The sequence below is a fragment of the Salmo salar genome, chromosome 16 (assembly GCF_965601325.2).
Source record: "Salmo salar chromosome 16, fSalSal1, whole genome shotgun sequence".
In the NCBI taxonomy this organism is placed as follows: domain Eukaryota; kingdom Metazoa; phylum Chordata; class Actinopteri; order Salmoniformes; family Salmonidae; genus Salmo; species Salmo salar.
The window spans coordinates 61,892,845-61,916,030 of record NC_138306.1 but is presented as its reverse complement, the minus strand read 5'-3'; the positions used below and the strand labels follow the sequence as shown (position 1 = coordinate 61,916,030).

The window sequence follows — 23,186 nt, the reverse complement described above, 5'->3', positions numbered from 1 at the left end:
TGGTTTCCAGTTTACATAGAGTCCAATGAAGTTCTTTCAGGGCCGTCGATGTGTCTTCTTGGGGGGGGGGGGGGGGGGATATACACGGCTATGATTATAATCGAAGAGAATTCTCTTGGTAGATAATGCGGTCGGCATTTGATAGTGAGGAATTCTAAGTCAGGTGAACAAAATGACTTGAATTCCTGTATGTTGTTATGATCACACCACGTCTCGTTAATCATAAGGCATACACCCCCACCCTTCTTCTTACCAGAGAGATGCTTGTTTCTGTCGGCGCAATGCGTGAAGAAACCAGGTGGCTGAACCGACTCAGATAGCTTGTCTCGAGTGAGCCATGTTTCCGTGAAACAAAAAACGTTACAGTCTCGGATGTCTCTCTGGAATGCTACCCTTGCTCGGATTTTGTCTACCTTGTTGTCAAGAACCTGGACATTGGTGAGTAGTATGCTCGGGAGCGGTGGGCGATGTGCCCGTCTACGGAGCCTGACCAGAAGACCGCTCCGTCTGCCCCTTCGCTGTTGTTTTGGCTCGCCGGCTGGGATCCGATCCATTGTCCTGGCAATGGTTCTTTATTAAAGCACAAAAAACTGTTTTATATACAGTACAGTAAAAAGCTTGGACACGCCTACTCATTCAAGGGTTTTCCAATACTTTTACTATTTTCTACATTGTAGAATGATAGTGAATACATCAAAACTATGTAATAACACATATGGAATCATGTAATAACCCAAAAAGTGTTAAACAAGTAAAAATATATGTTATAATTGAGAGTATTCAAAGTGGCCACCCTTTGCCTTGATGACAGCTTTGCACACTCTTGGCATTCTCTCAACCAGATTCCCCTGGAATGCTTTTCCATCAGTCTTGAAGGAATTCCCACATATGCTGAACACTTGGTGGCTGCTTTTCATTCACTCTGAGGTCCAACACATCCCAAACAATCTCAATTTGGTTGAGGTCGGGTGATTGTGGGTTGAGGTCGGGTGATTGTGGAGGCCAGGTCATCTGATGTAGCACACCATCACTGTCCTTCTTGGAGGTGTGATGAGTCATTGTCCTGTTGAAAAACAAATGATAGTCCCACTAAGTGCAAACCAGATGGGATGGCGTATCGCTGCAGAATGCTGTGGTAGCCATGCTGGTTAAGTATGCCTTGAATTCTAAATAAATCGTAGACAGTGTCAACAGCAAATCACCCCTACACCATCACACCTCCTCCACCTTGCTTCACGGTGGGAACCAAACATGTGGAGATCAGCCATTCACCTACTCCTATAGTAGTTGTTTCTTTGCAGAAATTCAACCATGAAGGCCTGATTCACACAGTCTCCTCTGAACAGTTGATGTTGAGATGTGTCTGTTACTTGAACTCTGTGAAACATTTATTTGGGCTGCAATTTCTGAGGCTAGTAACTCTATTGAACTTGTCCTCTGCAGCTGAGGTAACTCTGGGTCTTCCTTTCCTGTGGCGGTCCTCATGAGAGCCAGTTTCATCATAGTGCTTGCTGGTTTTTGCAGCTGCACTTGAAAGAATTGTCCACATTAACTGACATTCATGTCTTAACCTCTTACATCTAGACATTCCGCTAGCGGAACACCTGCTCCAATATCCAATGATGGGCGTGGCGCGAAATACAAACTCCTCTAAAATCCGAAAACTTCCATTTTTCAAACATATGACTATTTTACAGCATTTTAAAGACAAGACTCTCATTAATCTAACCACACTGTCCGATTTCAAAAAGGCTTTACAGCGAAAGCAAAACATTAGATTATGTCAGCAGAGTACCCAGCCAGAAATAATCAGACACCCATTTTTCAAGCTAGCATATAATGTCACAAAAAACAAAACCACAGCTAAATGCAGCACTAACCTTTGATGATCTTCATCAGATGACACACCTAGGACATTATGTTATACAATGCATGCATGTTTTGTTCAATCAAGTTCATATTTATATCAAAAAACAGCTTTTTTACATTAGCATGTGACGTTCAGAACTAGCATACCCCCCGCAAACATCCGGTGAATTTACTAAATTACTCACGATAAACATTCACAAAAAACATAACAATTATTTTAAGAATTATAGATACAGAACTCCTCTATGCACTCGATATGTCCAATTTTAAAATAGCTTTTTTGGTGAAAGCACATTTTGCAATATTGTCAGTAGATAGCCCAGCCATCACGGCTAGCCATTTAGACACCGACCAAGTTTAGCCCTGACCAAACTCCGATTTACTATTACAAAAGTTTGATTACCTTTGTTGTCTTCGTCAGAATGCACTCCCAGGACTGCTACTTCAATAACAAATGTTGGTTTGGTTCAAAATAATCCATCGTTATATCCAAATAGCGGCGTTTTGTTCGTGCGTTCAAGACACTATCCGAAGTGTAAATAAGGGTCACGAGCATGGCGCAATTCGTGACAAAAGATTTCTAAATATTCCATTACCGTACTTCGAAGCATGTCAACCGCTGTTTAAAATAAATTTTTATGCCATTTTTCTCGTAAAAAAGCGATAATATTCCGACCGGGAATCTGCGTTTAGGTAAACAGACGAAAGAAAACAAGGCATGGGGTCGACGCGGGCACGCGCCTGAGTCTCACAGTACTGTAACCAGCCACTACCCAAACGCGCTACTTTTTTTCTGCCAGAGCCTGCAAAGCCACGATTCAGCTTTTTGCCGCCTTCTGAGAGCCCATGGGAGCCGTAGGAAGTGTCACGTAACAGCAGAGATCCTCTGTAATGGATAGAAATAATCAAGAAGGGCAAGAAATTGTCAGACAGGGCACTTCCTGCATGGAATCTTCTCAGGTTTTGGCCTGCCATATGAGTTCTGTTATACTCACAGACACCATTCAAACAGTTTTAGGAACTTTGGAGTGTTTTCTATCCAAAGCTAATAATTATATGCATATTCTAGTTTCTGGGCAGGAGTAATAATCAGATTAAATCGGGTACGTTTTTTATCCGGCTGTGAAAATACTGCCCCCTAGCCATAACAGGTTAAAGTAATGATGGACTGTCATTTCTCTTTGGTTATTTTAGCTTTTTTTACCATAATATGAACTTGGTCTTTTACCAAATAGGTTTATCTTCTGTATACCACCCCTACCTTGCCACAACACAACTGATTGGCTCAAATGCATTAAGAAGGAAAGAAATTCAACAAATTCACTTTTAACTTGTTATAGATAGGGGGCAGTATTTTCACGGCCGGATATTTTCACGGCCACCTCTTAAATAAAAAATAAATAATTCAAAAAGTAATTCAAAAAGGCCCTTCTCTCCCGATTGCTCAGTTTGGCCTGGGTGGCTAGTCTAGGATTAGTCTCGGTGGTTCCAAACTTCTTCCTTTTAAGAATAATGGAGGCCACTGTGTTCTTGGGGACCTTCAATGCTGCAAAAAAAAATGTGGTACCCTTCCCCAGAACTGTGCCTCGACACAATCCTGTCTCAGAGCTCTACAATTCCTTCGACCTCTTGGCTTGGTTATTGCTCTGACATTCACTGTCAACTGTGGGACCATATATAGACAGGGGTGTGCTTTTTCAAATCATGTCCAATCAATTGAATTTACCACAGGTGGAATCCAATAAAGTTATAGAAATATCTCAAGGATGATCACTGGAAACAAGATGCACCTGAGCTGAATTTCGAGTCTCATAGCAAAGGGTCTGAATACTTATGTAAATCAGTCATTTGTTTTTTTATTTTCAATAAATTAGCAAACATTTAAAAAAAAACTGTTTTCGCTTTGTCATTATGGGTTATAGTGTGTATATTGATGAGAAAAACATTTAATTTAATCAATTTAGATTAAGGCTGTAACGTAACAAAATGTGGAAAAAGTGAAAGGGGCTGAATACTTTCCGAATGCACTGTAAATCTGCTTCCTGCTGACTAGAGAGAAACAAGATCTGTTTATGTAAAAAACAGCCACTATAAATCTTAGTTTCTCAACAAGCTCAGTCGTATGCTTTATAAACTATAAGTCATTGTTAACCTGTTAGGGCTAGGGGGCAGTATTGACACGGCTGGATAAATAACGTACCCGATTTAATCTGGTTACTACTCCTGCCCAGTAACTAGAATATGCATATAATTATTGGCTTTGGATAGAAAACACTCCAAAGTTTCTAAAACTGTTTGAATGGTGTCTGTGAGTATAACAGAACTCATTTGGCAGGCCAAAACCTGAGAAGATTCCAAACAGGAAGCGCCCTCTTTCAAAATGCGCTGTGGCGCCCCCTATCCTAGGCGACCATCAAGAGGATAATAATGTGATCTATGATTTCAAAGCGGTCCAGCCAAACTTTTTGTAAAGAATAAAGTGGTGAGTAACAAACTGTCTCCTTTGATAAATATAATTGTGCCCTGAAAAACAGCATCCAAAGGTTTAGGAGTAGAGGCAGCTGCACTTTAATACATGGTATTACAATAATCAAGAACAGGTATACAGTGTGTGCGGAAAGTATCCACACCCCTTCAATTTATCCACATTTTGTTACCTTACAGCCTTATTTTAAAATGGATTAAATTGTTTTTTTTCCCCCCACTTCTCATCAATCTACACACAATATCCCATAATAAAAAACTGAAATATCACATTTAAATAAGTATTCAGACCCTTTACTCAGTACTTTGTTGAAGCACCTTTGGCAGCGATGACAGCCTCAAGTCTTCTTGGGTATGACGCTACAAGTTTGGCACACCTGTATTTGGGGAGTTTCTCCTATTCTTCTCTGTAGTTCCTCTCAAGCTCTGTCAGGTTGGATGGGGAGCGCACTGCACAGCTATTTTCAGGTCTGTCCAGAGATATTAGATCGGGTTCAAGTCCGGACTCTGGCTGGGCCATTCAAGGACATTCATAGACTTGTCCTGAAGCCACTCCTGTGTTGTCTTGGCTATGTGCTTAGGGACGGTGTCCTGTTGGAAGGTGAACCTTCGCCCAACTCTGAGGTCCTGAGCACTCTGGAGCAGGTTTTCATCAAGGATCTCTCTGTACTTTGCTGCGTTCATCTTTCCCTCGATCCTGACTAGTCTCCCATTACCTGATGCTGAAAAACATCCCCACAGCATGATTCTGCCACCACCATGCTTCACCGGAAGTGGCTTCCATCTGGCCACTCTACCATATATATGTGTATCTTTTTTTATTTAACCTTTATATAACTAGGCAAGTCAGTTAAGAACAAATTCTCTTTACAAGCGCCACCCTATGGGAATCCCAATCACGGCCAGATGTGATGCAGCCTGGATTCGAACCAGGGACTGTAGTGATGCCTCTTGCACTGAGATGCAGTGCCTGCTGCGCCACACATGAAGACCTGATTGGTGGAGTGCTGCAGAGATGGTTGTCCTTCTGGAAGGTTCTCCCATCGCCATAGAGGAACTCTGGAGCTCTGTGAGAGTGACCATCGGGTTCTTGGCCCTTCTCCACCTCTTAAATAAAAAATAAATAATTCAAAAAGTAATTCAAAAAGGCCCTTCTCTCCCGATTGCTCAGTTTGGCCTGGGTGGCTAGTCTAGGATTAGTCTCGGTGGTTCCAAACTTCTTCCTTTTAAGAATAATGGAGGCCACTGTGTTCTTGGGGACCTTCAATGCTGCAAAAAAAAATTTGGTACCCTTCCCCAGAACTGTGCCTCGACACAATCCTGTCTCAGAGCTCTACAATTCCTTCGACCTCTTGACTTGGTTATTGCTCTGACATTCACTGTCAACTGTGGGACCATATATAGACAGGGGTGTGCTTTTTCAAATCATGTCCAATCAATTGAATTTACCACAGGTGGAATCCAATAAAGTTATAGAAATATCTCAAGGATGATCACTGGAAACAAGATGCACCTGAGCTGAATTTCGAGTCTCATAGCAAAGGGTCTGAATACTTATGTAAATAAGTCATTTGTTTTTTTATTTTCAATAAATTAGCAAACATTTAAAAAAAAAAATGTTTTCGCTTTGTCATTATGGGTTATTGTGTGTATATTGATGAGAAAAACATTTAATTTAATCAATTTAGATTAAGGCTGTAACGTAACAAAATGTGGAAAAAGTGAAAGGGGCTGAATACTTTCCGAATGCACTGTAAATCTGCTTCCTGCTGACTAGATAGAAACAAGATCTGTTTATGTAAAAAACAGCCACTATAAATCTTAGTTTCTCAACAAGCTCAGTCGTATGCTTTATAAACTATAAGTCATTGTTAACCTGTTAGGGCTAGTGGGCAGTATTGACACGGCTGGATAAATAACGTACCCGATTTAATCTGGTTACTACTCCTGCCCAGTAACTAAAATATGCATATAATTATTGGCTTTGGATAGAAAACACTCCAAAGTTTCTAAAACTGTTTGAATGGTGTCTGTGAGTATAACAGAACTCAAATGGCAGGTCAAAACCTGAGAAGATTCTGTACAGGAAGTACCCTGTCTGACCATTTCTTGGCCTTCTTTGCCATCTCTATCCATTACAAAGGATCTCTGTTGTTACGTGACACTTCCTACGGCTCCAATGGGTTCTCAGAAGGCGGCAAAAAGCTGAATCGTGGCTTTGCAGAATCTGGCAAAAAAAAAGTAGCGCGTTTGGGTAGTGGCTGGTTACAGTACTGTGAGACTCAGGCTCGTGCCCGCGTCGACTGAAAGCTTTGTTTTCTTTCCTCTGTTTACCTAAACGGAGATTCCCGGTCGGAATATTATCGCTTTTTTACGAGAAAAATGGCATAAAAATGGATTTTAAACAGCGGTTGAGATGCTTCGAAGTACGGTAATGCAATATTTAGATTTTGTCACGAATTGCGCCATCCTCGTAACCCTGATTTACCATTTCGGATAGTGTCTGGAACGCACGAACAAAACGCCGCTATTTGGATATAACGATGGATTATTTTGGACCAAACCAACATTTGTTATTGAAGTAGCAGTCCTGGGAGTGCATTCTGACGAAGACAACAAAGGTAATCAAACTTTTGTAATAGTAAATCTGACTTTGGTCACGGCTAAACTTGGTCGGTGTCTAAATGGCTAGCCGTGATGGCTGGGCTATCTACTGAGAATATTGCAAAATGTGCTTTCACCGAAAAGCTATTTTAAAATCGGACACCTCGATTGCACAAAGGAGTTCTGTATCTATAATTCTTAAAATATTTGTTATGTTTTTTGTCAACGTTTATCATGAGTAATTTAGTAAATTGTTAGTAAATTCCCCGGAAGTTTGCGGGGGGTATGCTAGTTCTGAACGTCACATGCTAATGTAAAAAGCTGGTTTTTGATATAAATATGAACTTGATTGAACAAAACATGCATGTATTGTATAACATAATGTCCTAGGATTGTCATCTGATGAAGATCATCAAAGGTTAGTGCTGCATTTAGCTGTCTTCTGGCTTTATGTGACATTATATGCTAGCTTGAAAAATGGGTGTCTGATTATTTCTGGCTGGGTACTCTGCTGACATAATCTAATGTTTTGCTTTCGCTGTAAAGCCTTTTTGAAATCGGACAGTGTGGTTAGATTAACGAGAGTCTTGTCTTTAAAATGCTGTAAAATAGTCATATGTTTGAGAAATTGAAGTAATAGCATTTCTAAGGTATTTGAAATTCGCGCCACGGGATTCAACTGGCTGTTGCGTAGGTGGGACGAATTCGTCCCGCCTAGCCCAGAGAGGTTAAACAATAACTATTTGAAGTATGAGTATGCATCCTGCAGACATTAACCCTTGACTTTGGGGGTGACATTACTCTTTGTAATCACTCAGCTCAGCAGATAGTCAATGGTGACCTTGTCCCGTCACATGCTGTCAGCTTCAAGCACAGGGTCCGTGACAGTGTAATGACTAGCATCGACTTCACTGGCATCCTTGGAGTTCTCTGTCCTTGCAGTCATAGTTGCTCAGTTGCAGACCAGCAGATTTTCTAGATGTATACAATGTAGAATATATTCCAACTGTGGTGTGTTGTGATTATGCTCCGTATAAAATGATATAATACTGATATGTGATCATTGTAATCTGTCTCTCTCTCTCTCTCTCTCTCTCTCTCTCTCTCTCTCTCTCTCTCTCTCTCTCTCAGAGATGGACTCGGTGCGGATCCTGCTTTACTCTCTCATCTTCCTGCTCAGCGTCTTTGGCAACCTTCTGATCATTGTGGTCCTGACGGTCAACAAGCGCATGCGCACGGTCACCAACTCCTTCCTGCTTTCGTTGGCGGTCAGTGACCTGATGATGGCTGTCTTCTGCATGCCCTTTACACTCATCCCCAACATGCTGGAGGACTTCATCTTCGGAGCCGCCATGTGTAAAACGGTCACCTACTTCATGGGTAAGATTGTGGTCGCGTTCCAGACCGTCTGCAAAGCAGTCGCACTGCGCAAATTCACCAATGATTGAATACCATGTAATCTACATTGCAGTCGAGCATCAGATTGCAATATTATATTGGTGTAGTTACTGACATGGGCAACACTTATCCAGGCATTATGAGATTTGGTGCATGACAGCTTTGTAGACAGGCTGGATATGACTGGCCTGGAACTGTCACATAGATCTGAAAGCAATGCATTACATATTTTCAGTATTCTTACTAGATATCAGAGCATAATTAGGTTCTGGAGTCAATAATCTTTAAACAGAGGTCTCTTCCTAGTGACATCCTGTTTTGGAGTTGTAACAATAGCCAAAGGGGAGTTAACTGTAGCTCATTTATGCTGAGGTCAGGGTGGACACAACCCATCATGCCAGAGCCAGTTGGACTGTCATATGTCCGCAGGAGTGTGACTTACTGATGAGCTGGCCCTTCATCAGGTTGGGCCCAATGGACCACAATACCTCCCTGAGTCAGAGAGAGAAAAAAGAGAGGAGAGTGTGAGAGTGAGAGAGAGGGGGGAGAGGGGCAGACAGAGAACAAAAGAGAGAGAGAACGTGAGAGAGAGAGAGAGAGAGAGAGAGAGAGGACGTTTCAAATTTCACATTTTATTTGTCATGTAAGGGATAAACATGGTATACACTGTCCAAGAAAATGCTTATTTGCAGATTCCTTCCCGATAATGCAACAACAATAACAAATAAAAATATATAATAATACGAACATAAAGTAAATGGCTCCGTAAAATATATTTTAAAAATGTATAGTACAGGACGGCACATTTTACAGTCCAACATGTGTTTTGGGGAAGGGGGGATTGGGGGGCAAGTGTTTAACCTGTTAGGGCTAGGGGGCAGTATTGACACGGCTGGATAAAAAACATACCCGATTTAATCTGGTTACCACTCCTACCCAGTAACTAGAATATGCATATACTTATTACATATGGATAGAAAACACCCTAAAGTTTCTAAAACTGTTTGAATGGTGTCTGTGAGTATAACAGAACTCAAATGGCAGGTCAAAACCTGAGAGATTCCTTTACAGGAAGTGGCCTGTCTGACCATTTCTGGAACTTCTTTGCCATCTCTATCTTTTACTAAGGATCTCTGCTCTAACGTGACACTTCCTACGTCGTCCATAGGCGCTCAGAGCCCGGGAAAAACCTGAATGTCGTCATCCCAGCCCCAGGCTGAAACACATTATCGCCTTTCTCAAGTGGCCGATCAAGGTACTCTGGGCTTAGGCGCGTGACCTGGTCGCCCCCGTCTTTGTGATTTTTTCCTCTGTTTGCCGAAAAGGAGATTCCCGGTCGGAATATTATCGCTTTTCTACGAGAAAAATGGCATAAAAATTGATTTTAAACAGCGGTTGACATGCTTCGAAGTACGGTAATGGAATATTTAGAATTTTTTTGTCACGAATTGCGCCATGCGCACGACCCTTCTTTACCATTTCGGGTAGTGTCTGGAACGCACGAACAAAACGCCGCTATTTGGATATAACGATGGATTATTTTGGACCAAACCAACATTTGTTATTGAAGTAGCAGTCCTGGGAGTGCATTCTGACGAAGACAACAAAAGGTAATCAAACTTTTATAATAGTAAATATGATTATGGTGAGTGCTAAACTTGCCGGGTGTCTAAATAGCTAGCCCGTGATGCCTGGGCTATGTACTTAGAATATTGCAAAATGTGCTTTCACCAAAAAGCTATTTTAAAATCGGACATATCGAGTGCATAGAGGAGGTCTGTATCTATAATTCTTAAAATAATTGTTATGCTTTTTGTGAACGTTTATCGTGAGTAATTTAGTAAAATGTTAGCGAATTCCCCGGAAGTTTGCGGGGGGTATGCTAGTTCTGAACGTCACATGCTAATGTAAAAAGCTGGTTTTTGATATAAATATGAACTTCATTGAACAAAACATGCATGTATTGTATAACATAATGTCCTAGGGTTGTCATCTGATGAAGATCATCAAAGGTGAGTGCTGCATTTAGCTGTCTTCTGGGTTTTGGTGACATTATATGCTGGCTTGAAAAATGGGTGTCTGATTATTTCTGGCTTGGTACTCTGCTGACATAATCTAATGTTTTGCTTTCGTTGTAAAGCCTTTTTGAAATCGGACAGTGTGGTTAGATTAACGAGAGTCTTGTCTTTAAATGGCTGTAAAATAGTCATATGTTTGAGAAATTGAAGTAATAGGATTTTTAAGGTTTTGAAAATCGCGCCACAGGCTGGCAGTGGCTGTTACGTAGGTGGGACGAATTCGTCCCGCCTAGCCTAGAGAGGTTAAATCTGTTGGGGATAGGGGGCAGTATTTACACGGCCGGATAAAAAAACGTACACAATTTAATCTGGTTACTACTCCTGCCCAGTAACTAGAATATGCATATAATTAGTAGATTTGGATAGAAAACACCCTAAAGTTTCTAAAACTGTTTGAATGGTGTCTGTGAGAATAACAGAACTCATATGGCAGTCAAAACCCTGAGACAAATCCTGACAGGAAACTGAAATCTTATGTGTGGATATCACTTCAAACATTTGCCATTGAAACACACAGGGGCTTATAAATCATTTAGCACTTCCTATGGCTTCCACTCGATGTCCCCAGTCTTTACAAAGTGGTTTGAGTCTTCTCCGGTGAAAACTAACCCAAAGAGAGGCTGTGGAGCTTGGTCACAGGTGGAGGGCCATTACTACAATGACGCGGCCGCCCATGGCTACCCTCCCCTTTCGAAACGTTTAGTAAGACAATGCATTCGTCTGCCTTGAATATTATTGAAGCTCTGGTTGAAAAAGGCCCTAAAGATTTATGTTATACAACGTTTGACATGTTTGAACGAACTTAAATATTATTTTTTTTGCACATTCGTGATGACAAGTCCCACGCACCACAGTACATTTTGAGTAGCTTTCGGGAACGCGTTAGCAAGAAGGAACTATTGGGACATAAATGATTAACTTTTTCGAACAAAACTACATTTGTTATGGACCTGGGATTCTTGGAAGTGCCTTCTGATGAAGATAATCAAAGGTAAGGGAATATTTACAATAGTATTTTTGATGGTTGATGGTTCCAAGATGGCTCTAACATGTATAGCTTAGCCTATTTTTCTGGGCATACCACGTCATTTATTGCAAAGTGTGATTTCCCAGTAAAGTTATTTTTAAATCTGGAAAAGCTGTGGCATTCACGAGATGATAATGTAGAATTCTTTGAATGACAATATAAAATTTTAACAATGTTTTCGAATAGTAATTTTGTAAATTGTAGCGCTGATCCACCGGAAGCATTTGAGGGAAAAGATTTTCTGAACGTCATCCGCCGATGTAAAATGCTGTTTTTATATATAAATATGAACTTTATCGAACAAAACATTTGTGTATTGTGTAACATGATGTCCTAGGAGTGTCATCTGATGAAGATTGTCAAAGGTTAGTGCTGCATTTAGCTGTGTTTTTGGTATTTGTGATGCATCTAGTTGCTTTGAAAATGGCTGTGTGATTATTTCTGGCTGGGTTCTCTCCTAACATAATCTAATGTTTTGCTTTTGCTGTAAAGCCTTTTTGAAATCGGACAACGTGGTTCGATTCAGGAGAGGTGTATCTATAAAACGCTGTAAAATAGTCATATGTTTGAGAAATTGAAGTTATAGCATTTATGAGGTTTTGCATTTCGTGCGACGCGATTCCACTGGCTGTTGATTAGGGTGGGATGCAAGCGTCCCACTGGCCCAGAGAGGTTAAAACCACCAACTCAGATTTACTATAAGAAATAGTGGATTACCTTTGCTGTTCTTCGTCAGAATGCACTCCCAGGACTTCTACTTCAACAACAAATGTTGATTTGGTTCCAAATAATCCATAGTTATATCCAAATAGCGGAGTTTTGTTCGTGCGTTCAAGACACTATCCGAAGGGTAATGAAGGGTGACGCGCGGACACGTATCGTGACAAAAAAATTCTAAATATTCCATTACCGTACTTCGAAGCATGTGTAATGTTCAGAAATGTTTTGCCTCCCAAAACTTCCGGTGAATGAGCACATCAATTTACATAAATACTCATCATAAACGTTGATAAAATATTAAACTGTAATTCAAAGAATTATAGATACACTTCCTCTTAATGCAACCGCTGTGTCAGATAACAAAAAAACTTTACAGCGAAAGCACACTTTGCAATAATCTGAGTACAGCGTTCAGACACGAAACCAAACCCGCCATTTTGTGGAGTCAATAAAACTCAGAAATAATATTATAAATAGTCACTTACCTTTGATGATCTTCATCAGAATGCACTCCCAGGAATCCCAGGTCCACAATAAATGTTTGCTTTGTTCGATAAAGTCCATAATTCATGTCCAAATACCTCCTTTATGTTCGCGCATTCAGTCCACTACTCCAAATGTAGGAAGCGCGTGAAAATGTCACGACAAAAAGTGTAAAAAAGTTCGTTACATTTGTAGAAATATGTCAAACGATGTATAGCATCAATCTTCAGGATGTTTTTAACATAAATCTTAAGTAATATTCCAACCGGACAATTCCAATGTCTTCAAAAAAGTAAGGGAAAACCCCCCTGATTTGGACAAAATAACATGGGAACATATTGGCATAGCACGAATCATACACACGATTGTAACTACCACCGAAAGCGGTCCATCTCCGGGTCAATCATATGGCAATTTTCCGATGGCAATTGCCAATTGTAACACCCCAAATTTCCTTTAGATGGCGAGCGCGCTCCACCGTGGATTTTCATACAGCAAATGATACCCAAGTCTACACCCAAGGGTCAGATTTTGATAAAATGATTTTTTTTTTGAAAACTTATCACCCCTTAAAAAAGTGGTTTCTGGACCGTTTTTCGATTTTTTTTATTGTTATGTCAATTACACATGTATAAGAGCTGTATGAACATGCTTATGACGTTTTTTATTGACGTAGTTTTTTGGGTTGCTTTTGCTTGTCCACAAGGCATATGTTTTGTGTATTTTGAGTATGATTTCATAGGAAAAAAGTGACTTTTTTTTCCTTTTTTTGCAAAATGACATGTCCAATGCTTTTTTTGGTCAATTATGAAAGTATTGAATGTGCCAAATCACAGCAAATATCCAACAGATGGCTAGAGCTCTCCGCAGTGAATTTTCATATTGCATATGTAACACAATTCAAGACCCAAGAGTCACATTTTGAAAACTTTTCAAACCCTTAAAAAGTGGTTTCTGGACCGTTTTTCGATTTTTAAAATGTTTTTATGTCAATTACACATGTATAAGAGCTGTATGGACATACTTTTGACATATTTTATTGACATCATTTTTTGGGTTGTTTTTCCTTGTGCATAAGGCATATGTTTTGTGCATTTGGAATATGATTTCATAGGAAGTTAAAAGTGACATATTTGCTTGTGCATAAGGCATATGTTTTGTGCATTTGGAATATGATTTCATGGGAAGTCAAAAGTGACATATTTGCTTGTGCATAAGGCATATGATTTGTGCATTTGGAATATGATTTCATAGGAAGTCAAAAGTGACATATTTTTTTCTTTTTTTGGCCAAATGCCATTAGAAATGTGCAAATGAAATGTCCAATTCTTTTTTGTCAATTATACATGTATAAAAGTATTGAATGTGCCAAATAAGGATGTTTGTCCGTTTGCCATGTACGATCATAGGAAGTTGGTTTCCAAACCCAAAATTCAGTGAACCATGGTCCAAATGGCATTTATACTGCCCAAATGATATATAGCCCTATGTTAAGCCATGAATCAATGCAGACAGTCTACTTGTCATGTATGATGAGGGAGAAGTGGGACTCTGTTGCTTTAAACATTTTTAATGAATTTGACATGCTCAGAATGCATAATTGACTGGCCCGATGATCTATGGATGGCCATGCAGTGACTGTGGTTCCTCTCCATCGCTCGTTGTGTTGATTTCATCATGTCAACTTTGGTGATATTTTTTGCTGTTGAATCATATTGCAAATACGCGTTACATTTGCAATATAGCGCGTTACGTTTGCAATATGATTCAATGGGCATTTAGCATCACGAATTTAGGCATGCTCAAAAATACTGCAGAAATGCATAATTGACTGTCCCGATGATCTCGGTATGGCCGGACAGTGACTGTGGTTCCTCTCCATGGCTTGATGGTGACATGAGAGACGTGGGACTGTCGTTTTTTTGCGATTTTTTTGAAAAATGTCCAAAATGACTAGGCGCCCCATATTGGATGGGCACTGATGGAAGGTGCTCCCTACCCAACCGTGGACCCCTTGCACCCCCCTAAAGGCATTTAAAACCCTTCTAAAAAATGTATCCTGGTAACCCATTTCGGGTCACCATGTGCACGGATGCGCATTTGCAATATGTTTCAATGGGCCTCAACATCACGAATTTGGCATGCTCAAAAACCCTGCAGAAATGCATAATTGACTGTCCCAATGAACTGGGGATGGCCGTGCAGTGACTGTGGTTGCTCTCTATCGCTCATTGTGTTGATTTCATCATGTCAACTTTGGTGATATTTTTTGCTGTTGAATCATATTGCAAATGCATGTTACGTTTGCAATACTGCGCGTTACATTTGCAAAATGATTCATCATGTCAACTTTGGTGATATTTTTTGCTGTTGAATCATATTGCAAATGCACTTTACATTTGCAATATTGCGCGTTACGTTTGCAATATGATTCAATGGGCATTTAGCATCACGAATTTGGGCATGCTGAAAAATACTGCAGAAATGCATAATTGACTGGCCCGATGAACTCGGGATGGCCGGGCAGTGACTGTGGTTCCTCTCCATTGCTCGTCACCCAGCAGTCAGCGTCCATCAGTCAATTAGATGTCATTCTGACACCAAACTGATACCATCTGACACCAAATCCACTTTTTCCAACTCGTATAGAAGCCAACTATCACATATGTAAGAGAAGGCCCATAATTCACAGTGCTTTCAATTTTAACCATAAAAAAACATAAAACACATAGTTACGTTATAGCTGCGGGTCCAGCTCTGACAATATGTGTAGGCCTATGTGAGGCGACCTCGAATCCCAAGTTTCGGCTCGATAGGTCATTCGGTGCCCGAGCAATGGCCTTAATTGGTGCTGGAAATCCGTTACTACGGGGTCCCTGAATGAGCTATCGGACAGAGACATTGGGGTCCGTCTCTATGGGCCGAGGCGGTTTCAATGCACCTAGTCTTGCGACTCTGGGACATTTCTACATGTCGCCATGTCCGTGATATTCAAAATGAATTGAACATATTGCAAATGCAAGAGGCGGTTTCTCGGTCTGAGAACCTTCTAGACCCACATAAATCACCGTGCACTATTGACTTGAGCTCTAGAACAGGTTTCTAAAATTTCGGGCTCTGGCTGCGGTCGAATCGTTTGAACGAAAGTAACTATTGAAGGCGGTATAAGCCTCTCAGCCCCACACTATGTCCCTATGGCCAAGCTGTGTGTGTGTGTGTTTTAGTTTTTTTTGCAAAAAGAATAGACACACGTTGTCTTTGGGGTAGACATAAACAGAATCCTGAATATGAAGTCTCTACCTTAAGAATTGATTGAATGACAGATGGTTGAGTTGCGTGATTTTCACTATGTGCAGGTTATATGACAATAGCTCTAGGCTGTTTTTAACCACTTCCGGTTGTCACAGGAAGCTCTTGCTCAACACACATTGTCTTTGGGGTAGACATGAACAGAATCCTGAATATGAAGCCTCTACCTTAAGAATTGACTGAATGGCACATGGTTGAGTTGCGTGATTTTCACTATCTGCTGGTTGGCCATATGACAATAGCTCTAGGCTGTTTTTAACAACTTCCGGTTGTCACAGGAAGCTCTTGCTCCGCACAAGTTGTCTTTGGGGTAGACATAAACAGAATCCTGAATATGAAGTCTCTACCTTAAGAATTGACTGAATGACAGATGGTTGAGTTGCGTGATTTTCACTATGTGCAGGTTATATGACAATAGCTCTAGGCTGTTTTTAACCACTTCCGGTTGTCACAGGAGGCTCTTGCTCCACACACGTTGTCTTTGGGGTAGACATAAACAGAATCCTGAATATGAAGTCTCTACCTTAAGAATTGACTCAATGACACATGGTTGAGTTGCGTGATTTTCACTATCTGCTGGTTGGCCATATGACAATAGCTCTAGGCTGTTTTTAACAACTTCCGGTTGTCACAGGAAGCTCTTACTCCACACACGTTGTCTTTGGGGTAGACATAAACAGAATCCTTAATATGAAGTCTCTACCTTAAGAATTGACTGAATGACAGATGGTTGAGTTGCGTGATTTTCACTATGTGCAGGTTATATGACAATAGCTCTAGGCTGTTTTTAACCACTTCCGGTTGTCACAGGAAGCTCTTGCTCAACACACGTTGTCTTTAGGGTAGAGATAAACAGAATCCTGAATATGAAGTCTCTACCTTAAGAATTGACTGAATGACACATGGTTGAGTTGCGTGATTTTTACTATCTGCTGGTTGGCCATATGACAATAGCTCTAGGCTGTTTTTAACAACTTCCGGTTGTCACAGGAAGCTCTTGCTCCACACACGTTGTCTTTGGGGTAGACATAAATAGAATCCTGAATATGAAGTCTCTACCTTAAGAATTGACTGAATGACTGATGGTTGAGTTGCGTTGGCGTAGACATAAACAGAATCCTGAATATGAAGTCTCTACCTTAAGAATTGACTGAATGACACATGGTTGAGTTGCGTGATTTTCACAATGTGCAGTTATATGACAATAGCTCTAGGGTGTTTTTAACAACTTCCGGTTGCTCCAGGAACCTTAGAATCGACACAGGTAGACCTCACAGTAGCCTGATGGATTGTTATAGAAGACAGGTTCATAAGGCATTCATAACCCACATAGGCTTCAGGTTGAATTTTGGAGAATAGTCTATGTGTTCCTATGGGGAGAGAAGTCATTGCACACAGTTTGATCTAAACACCTTTTCACTGTGAAGGGTTAATGCCACAGGGTCAAGGTTAGGCTTACACAGATCGGGAGGACCTCAGGAATGCTCCTGGTTCCTCTCCATCGCTCGTTGTGTTGATTTCATCATGTCAACTTTGGTGATATTTTTTGCTGTTGAATCATATTGCAAATACGCGGATGCGCATTTGCAATATGATTCAATGGGCATTTAGCATCACGTATTTGGCATGCTCAAAAATACTGCAGAAATCATGTCAACTTTGGTGATATTTTTTGCTGTTGAATCATATCAGCAAATGCACGTTACGTTTGCAATATTGCGCGTTACGTTTGCAATATGATTCAATGGGCATTTAGCATCACGAATTTAGGCAAGCTCAAAAATACTGCAGAAATGCATAATTGACTGGCCCGATGAACTCGGGATGGCCGGGCAGTGACTGTGGTTCCTCTCCATTGCTCGTCACCCAGCAGTCAGCGTCCATCAGTCAATTAGATGTCATTCTGACACCAAACTGATACCATCTGACACCAAATCCACTTTTTCCAACTCGTATAGAAGCCAACTATCACATATGTCAGAGAAGGCCCATAATTCACAGTGCTTTCAATTTTAACCATAAAAAAACATAAAACACATAGTTACGTTATAGCTGCGGGTCCAGCTCTGACAATATGTGTAGGCCTATGTGAGGCGACCCCGAATCCCAAGTTTCGGCTCGATAGGTCATTCGGTGCCCGAGCAATGGCCTTAATTGGCGCTGAAAATCCACTTATTCAGGGCGTTACTACGGGGTCCCTGAATGAGATATCGGACAGAGACATTGGGGTTTGTCTCTATGGGTCGAGGCGGTTTCAATGCACCTAGTCTTGCGACTCTGGGACATTTCTACATGTCGCCATGTCCGTGATATTCAAAATGAATTGAACATATTGCAAATGCACTAGGCTGTTTCTCGGTCTGAGAACCTTCTAGAGCCCCATAATTCACCGTGCACTATCGACTTGAGCTCTAGAACAGGTTACTAAAGTTTCGGAGCTCTAGGTCTGACGGTTCTTGAATCGTTTGAATGAAAGTAACTAGTGAAGGCGGTATAAGCCTCTAAGCCCCACACTATGTCCCTATGGCCAAGCTGTGTGTGTGTGTTTGAGTTTTTTTTGCAAAAAGAATGGACACACGTTGTCTTTGGGGTAGGCATATACAGAATCCTGAATATGAAGTCTCTACCTTAAGAATTGACTGAATGACATAGGGTTGAGTTGCGTGATTTTCACTATGTGCAGGTTATATGACAATAGCTCTAGGCTGTTTTTAACAACTTCCGGTTGTCACAGGAAGCTCTTACTCAACACACGTTGTCTTTGAGGTAGACATAAACAGAATCCTGAATATGAAGCCTCTACCTTAAGAATTGACTGAATGACACATGGTTGAGTTGCGTGATTTTCACTATGTGCAGGTTAAATGACAATAGCTCTAGGCTGTTTTTAACCACTTCCGGTTGTCACAGGAAGCTCTTACTCAACACACGTTGTCTTTGGGTAGACATAAACAGAATCCTGAATATGAAGTCTCTACCTTAACCTGTTATGGCTAGGGGGCAGTATTTTCACGGCTGGATAAAAAACGTACCCGATTTAATCTGATTATTAGTCCTGCCCAGAAACTAGAATATGCATATAATTATTAGCTTTGGATAGAAAATACTCCAAAGTTTCTAAAACTGTTTGAATGGTGTCTGTGAGTATAACAGAACTCATTTGGCAGGCCAAAACGTGAGAAGATTCTGTACAGGAAGTACCCTGTCTGACCATTTCTTGAACTTCTTTGCCATCTCTATCCATTACAAAGGATCTCTGCTCTAACGTGACACTTCCTACGTCTTCCAAAGGCTCTCAGAGCCCGGGAAAAACCTGAATGTCGTCATTCCAGCCCCAGGCTGAAACACATTATCGCCTTTCTCAAGTGGCCGATCAAGGGACTGTGGGCTTCCCCCGTCTTTGTGTTCTTTCCTCTGTTTACAGAAAAGGAGATTCCCGGTCGGAATATTATCGCTTTTTTACGAGATAAATTGCATAAAAATTTATTTTAAACAGCGGTTGAGATGCTTCGAAGTACGGTAATGGAATATTTAGAATTTTTTTGTCACAAAATGCGCCATGCGCACGACCCTGATTTACCACTTCGGATAGTTTCTGGAACGCACGAACAAAACGCCGCTATTCGGATATAACGATGGATTATTTTGGACCAAACCAACATTTGTTATTGAAGTAGCAGTCCTGGGAGTGCATTCTGACGAAGACAACAAAAGGTAATCAAACTTTTGTAATAGTAAATCTGATTTTGGTGAAGGCTAAACTTGCCGGGTGTCTAAATAGCTAGCCCGTGATGGCTGGGCTATGTACTTAGAATATTGCAAAATGTGCTTTCACCAAAAAGCTATTTTAAAATCGGACATATCGAGTGCATTAAGGAGTTCTGTATCTATAATTCTTAAAATAATTGTTATGCTTTTTGTGAACGTTTATCGTGAGTAATTTAGTAAATTGTTAGTAAATTCCCCGGAAGTTTGCGGGGGGTATGCTAGTTCTGAACGTCACATGCTAATGTAAAAAGCTTTTTTGTGATATAAATATGAACTTGATTGAACAAAACATGCATGTATTGTATAACATAATGTCCTAGGTGTGTCATCTGATGAAGATCATCAAAGGTTAGTGCTGCATTTAGCTGTCTTCTGGGTTTTTGTGACATTATATGCTAGCTTGAAAAATGGGTGTCTGATTATTTCTGGCTGGGTACTCTGCTGACATAATCTAATGTTTTGCTTTCGCTGTAAAGCCTTTTTGAAATCGGACAGTGTGGTCGAGTTTAGAGAAAAAGCCGTGTCGTGATTGGTGATATATGTTACATTTGCAATTTGATTCCATTCGCGCTCCCGTGGAATAATCCGGAACTGCAAAGAAATGACCAAATTTGAAAATTTTATTAAACAGAAACGGAAGGTCCGAGAGACTCCGTTCGATGACTTCCTGGAAGATCCGGCCCCTGTGAGCGGCCCGACGCCGTCCGCGGATTTATCGGACATCGTCGACGTCTAGTAAGGGAGCGTACATTTGCAATATGCACTTTTTCACTAACCACACAGCTGGCGCACGAGAGTTCCCTTCATGTATGAAAAGGAACACAGCTCACACTCACATGAGCGCGTGCCTATGAACACATGTCATTTTCTCACTCATCTGACTCCAGGCCCTCTTGTTTGCTCCATATTCACAGTAGAAGCATGGAACAACGTTCTAAAGGCTGTTGACATCTAGTGGAAGCCTTAGGAAGTGCAAAATGAACCCTAAGTCACTGTATACTGTATTGGGAATCACTTGGAAAAACAACAAACCTCAGATTTCACACCTCCTGGTTGGATTTTTCTCAGGTTTTTGCCTGCCATATGAGTTCTGTTATAGTCACAGACATCATTCAAACAGTTTCAGAAACTTTAGGGTGTTTTCTATCCAAATAAAGTAATTGTATGCATATTCTAGTTTCTGGGCAGGAGTAATAACCAGATTAAATCGGGTACGTTTTTTATCTGGCCGTGAAAATACTGCCCCCTATCCTAAACAGGTTAAAATGAAGTGGTGATCCTAACTGTCCTAAAACAGGAAGTTTTTTCTTAGATTAAATGTCAGGAATTGTGAAAAACTGAGTTTAAATGTATTTGGCTAAGGTGTATGTAAACTTACAACTTCAACTGTGTCTATTTGTGTGATCTGTCTTGTGATCTGATTGCCTATAATTCATATGATGCAGTTAGCAACATCACTCTGAAGCAGACAAGAAAAAGCCATGGGCAAAAAGTTTCATCAGCCAAAAGCAATCAATGCACAGGGCCATTATGACTTTCTTTCTTCAGACATTGATTTTGTGCCTAGGCACAGCAAATTCGCCTATTAATGCCTGCACATAAAGAGTCGTTCCATCAGTCCCAATGACTGGCTAAAGGTAGATGATGTACATTATATAGATGTCCTGTATATATTAACGAAGTGTGTTGTTAACCTTTTGATGTGTAAATTCTAAATATGAATAACGGCCCTTGCAATGTGAGTTCTTCTTGCACGTGATACCATAATTCTATGTTGCATTTTGCCATTATTCTCTGCACCCCTCACTGCATCAAGACCACATTTTCCGCTTAATATTAAGCTTTACATAACCATTCAATCCCTTATCGCTTCTGCCTATGGTAGTAGCAGTGAGTATCTATATTATTATTGATAAATCTGTTATTATTATAATCTACATTATATGTGTTATTATCTGAAAGAGGCTTTGGTGTTAGCCTGTCTGAGTGGCTGCTCATGTGAGACAGGGCGGGACACCTGAGGTGCTAAGTCCGGTGTGTTTAATACAATAGTGGCGAACAAACAAAGTGAGAGCGGGATATGATTATACATTACATATTCCAGTCATGGCTAAGGGAAACGCTGGCATCCTAAATATTTTTTGTAAAAAAAAGATGAATTACATTTATTCTCCCCTGAAAAAACTAGGCTACAGTGGTGGCTACATTTATCATCATGTCAACTTATTATCACCACTGGAAATGTAGTGTACAAATGCTTGGCTTGTCGCCAAGTGAAGAAGATATTTCGCAATCATCAAGTGCGGTGAGTATTATGGGATAGATAGGTTTTAGCCTGGTTGGGATGGAGGAGAGTGAGAACAGGGTTGGATCAAGTAAGCAACAAGGTGAGGTAGTTTGTGCGGATGATCAGATTGAATGACGTGTCCATGTAATAAGATATATTACATGCAGAGACTTTGGCATGAGTGAGGCAAGGTTGAAGATATAATGAGTTATCTATGGAGCTAGACAGGATTATCTAGGTTTATATTTTGGTGTCATCTACAAGCTGAATGTTATGTGGGTGGACCAGTTATTGATCTCCTTCCAAAACGTGGTTACATTTGTATTAACTTGAAGTATTACTAACTACAAAGCGCCCTAAAATGGTTTCACCGAATCTGGCAACCCCGTTTAGCTTTTGCACTACAACTAGGCTAGGCAGTAGGCTTGTATTTGAGGTGATAATCTGTGAGGTGAAAACATTACTTTTAGAAACTATAAACGACTTGTCAAGTCATGTGCCCAGGTTCTTGTATACATTGTAACAAGCACATTGAAGATTTGTAATATGCTGGTGGCCAAACTAAAAGTGGCCAAACTAAGTTAATCTTATTCAGGCAATGCACGCAGCTATCTTTGACTTTGTTTATTTGTGTTTTATAGTCAATGGCATTCTGGGATTAGGGACTTTTCATTGGTCAAACATAAACAAACATGTCTGCAATCATGAAGATTTTAGCCGCTGTTAGCTTAGCTGACACGTACCTCTATAATATTACATTTCTCCCTTGTGCTCACCAGAGATGTGATACATTGTAAACAAGTCTATCTGTTAGGTTGCTAATTTATGTTTAATTTTTTTGTCAGCGCAACCTGTTTTTTAGACTGGTTTATGGAATGAGTTTGACTGTGGATGTGTTCCGTGTGATGCTTGGATGCTAATGTTCGCATTTACAATAAAAGGAAAAATTGAGGAATAAAGTTGTGAAAACCTTAATTTTCCATCAGTACGGAACATTTTTTAGATACTTTTCAGACAACAACGCCATTTAGATGTGTTTGTTATATGTAGACGTTCTGTTACTTCTGTTCCAATCACATATTTGCGATGGTACGCTGCAGGGACCACTCAAAAATGATCACAAATAGGTGACCTTACGCTTGAAAAGGTTAAAGGTCCA

The 23,186-nt window shown here is 40.5% G+C and overlaps 1 protein-coding gene across 1 annotated transcript in view; it reads left to right on the top strand.

Annotated features, from left to right (window-relative positions):
* Nucleotides 1-8,090: 8,090 nt before the first annotated feature.
* Nucleotides 8,091-23,186, top strand: part of LOC106574386 (cholecystokinin receptor-like) — a 45,950-nt gene continuing 30,854 nt past the window's right edge. Inside the window, exon 1 of the mRNA XM_014150241.3 lies at nt 8,091-8,337. Coding sequence (XP_014005716.3) covers nt 8,091-8,337 — 247 coding nt within the window. The remainder of the gene's footprint in view (nt 8,338-23,186) is intronic.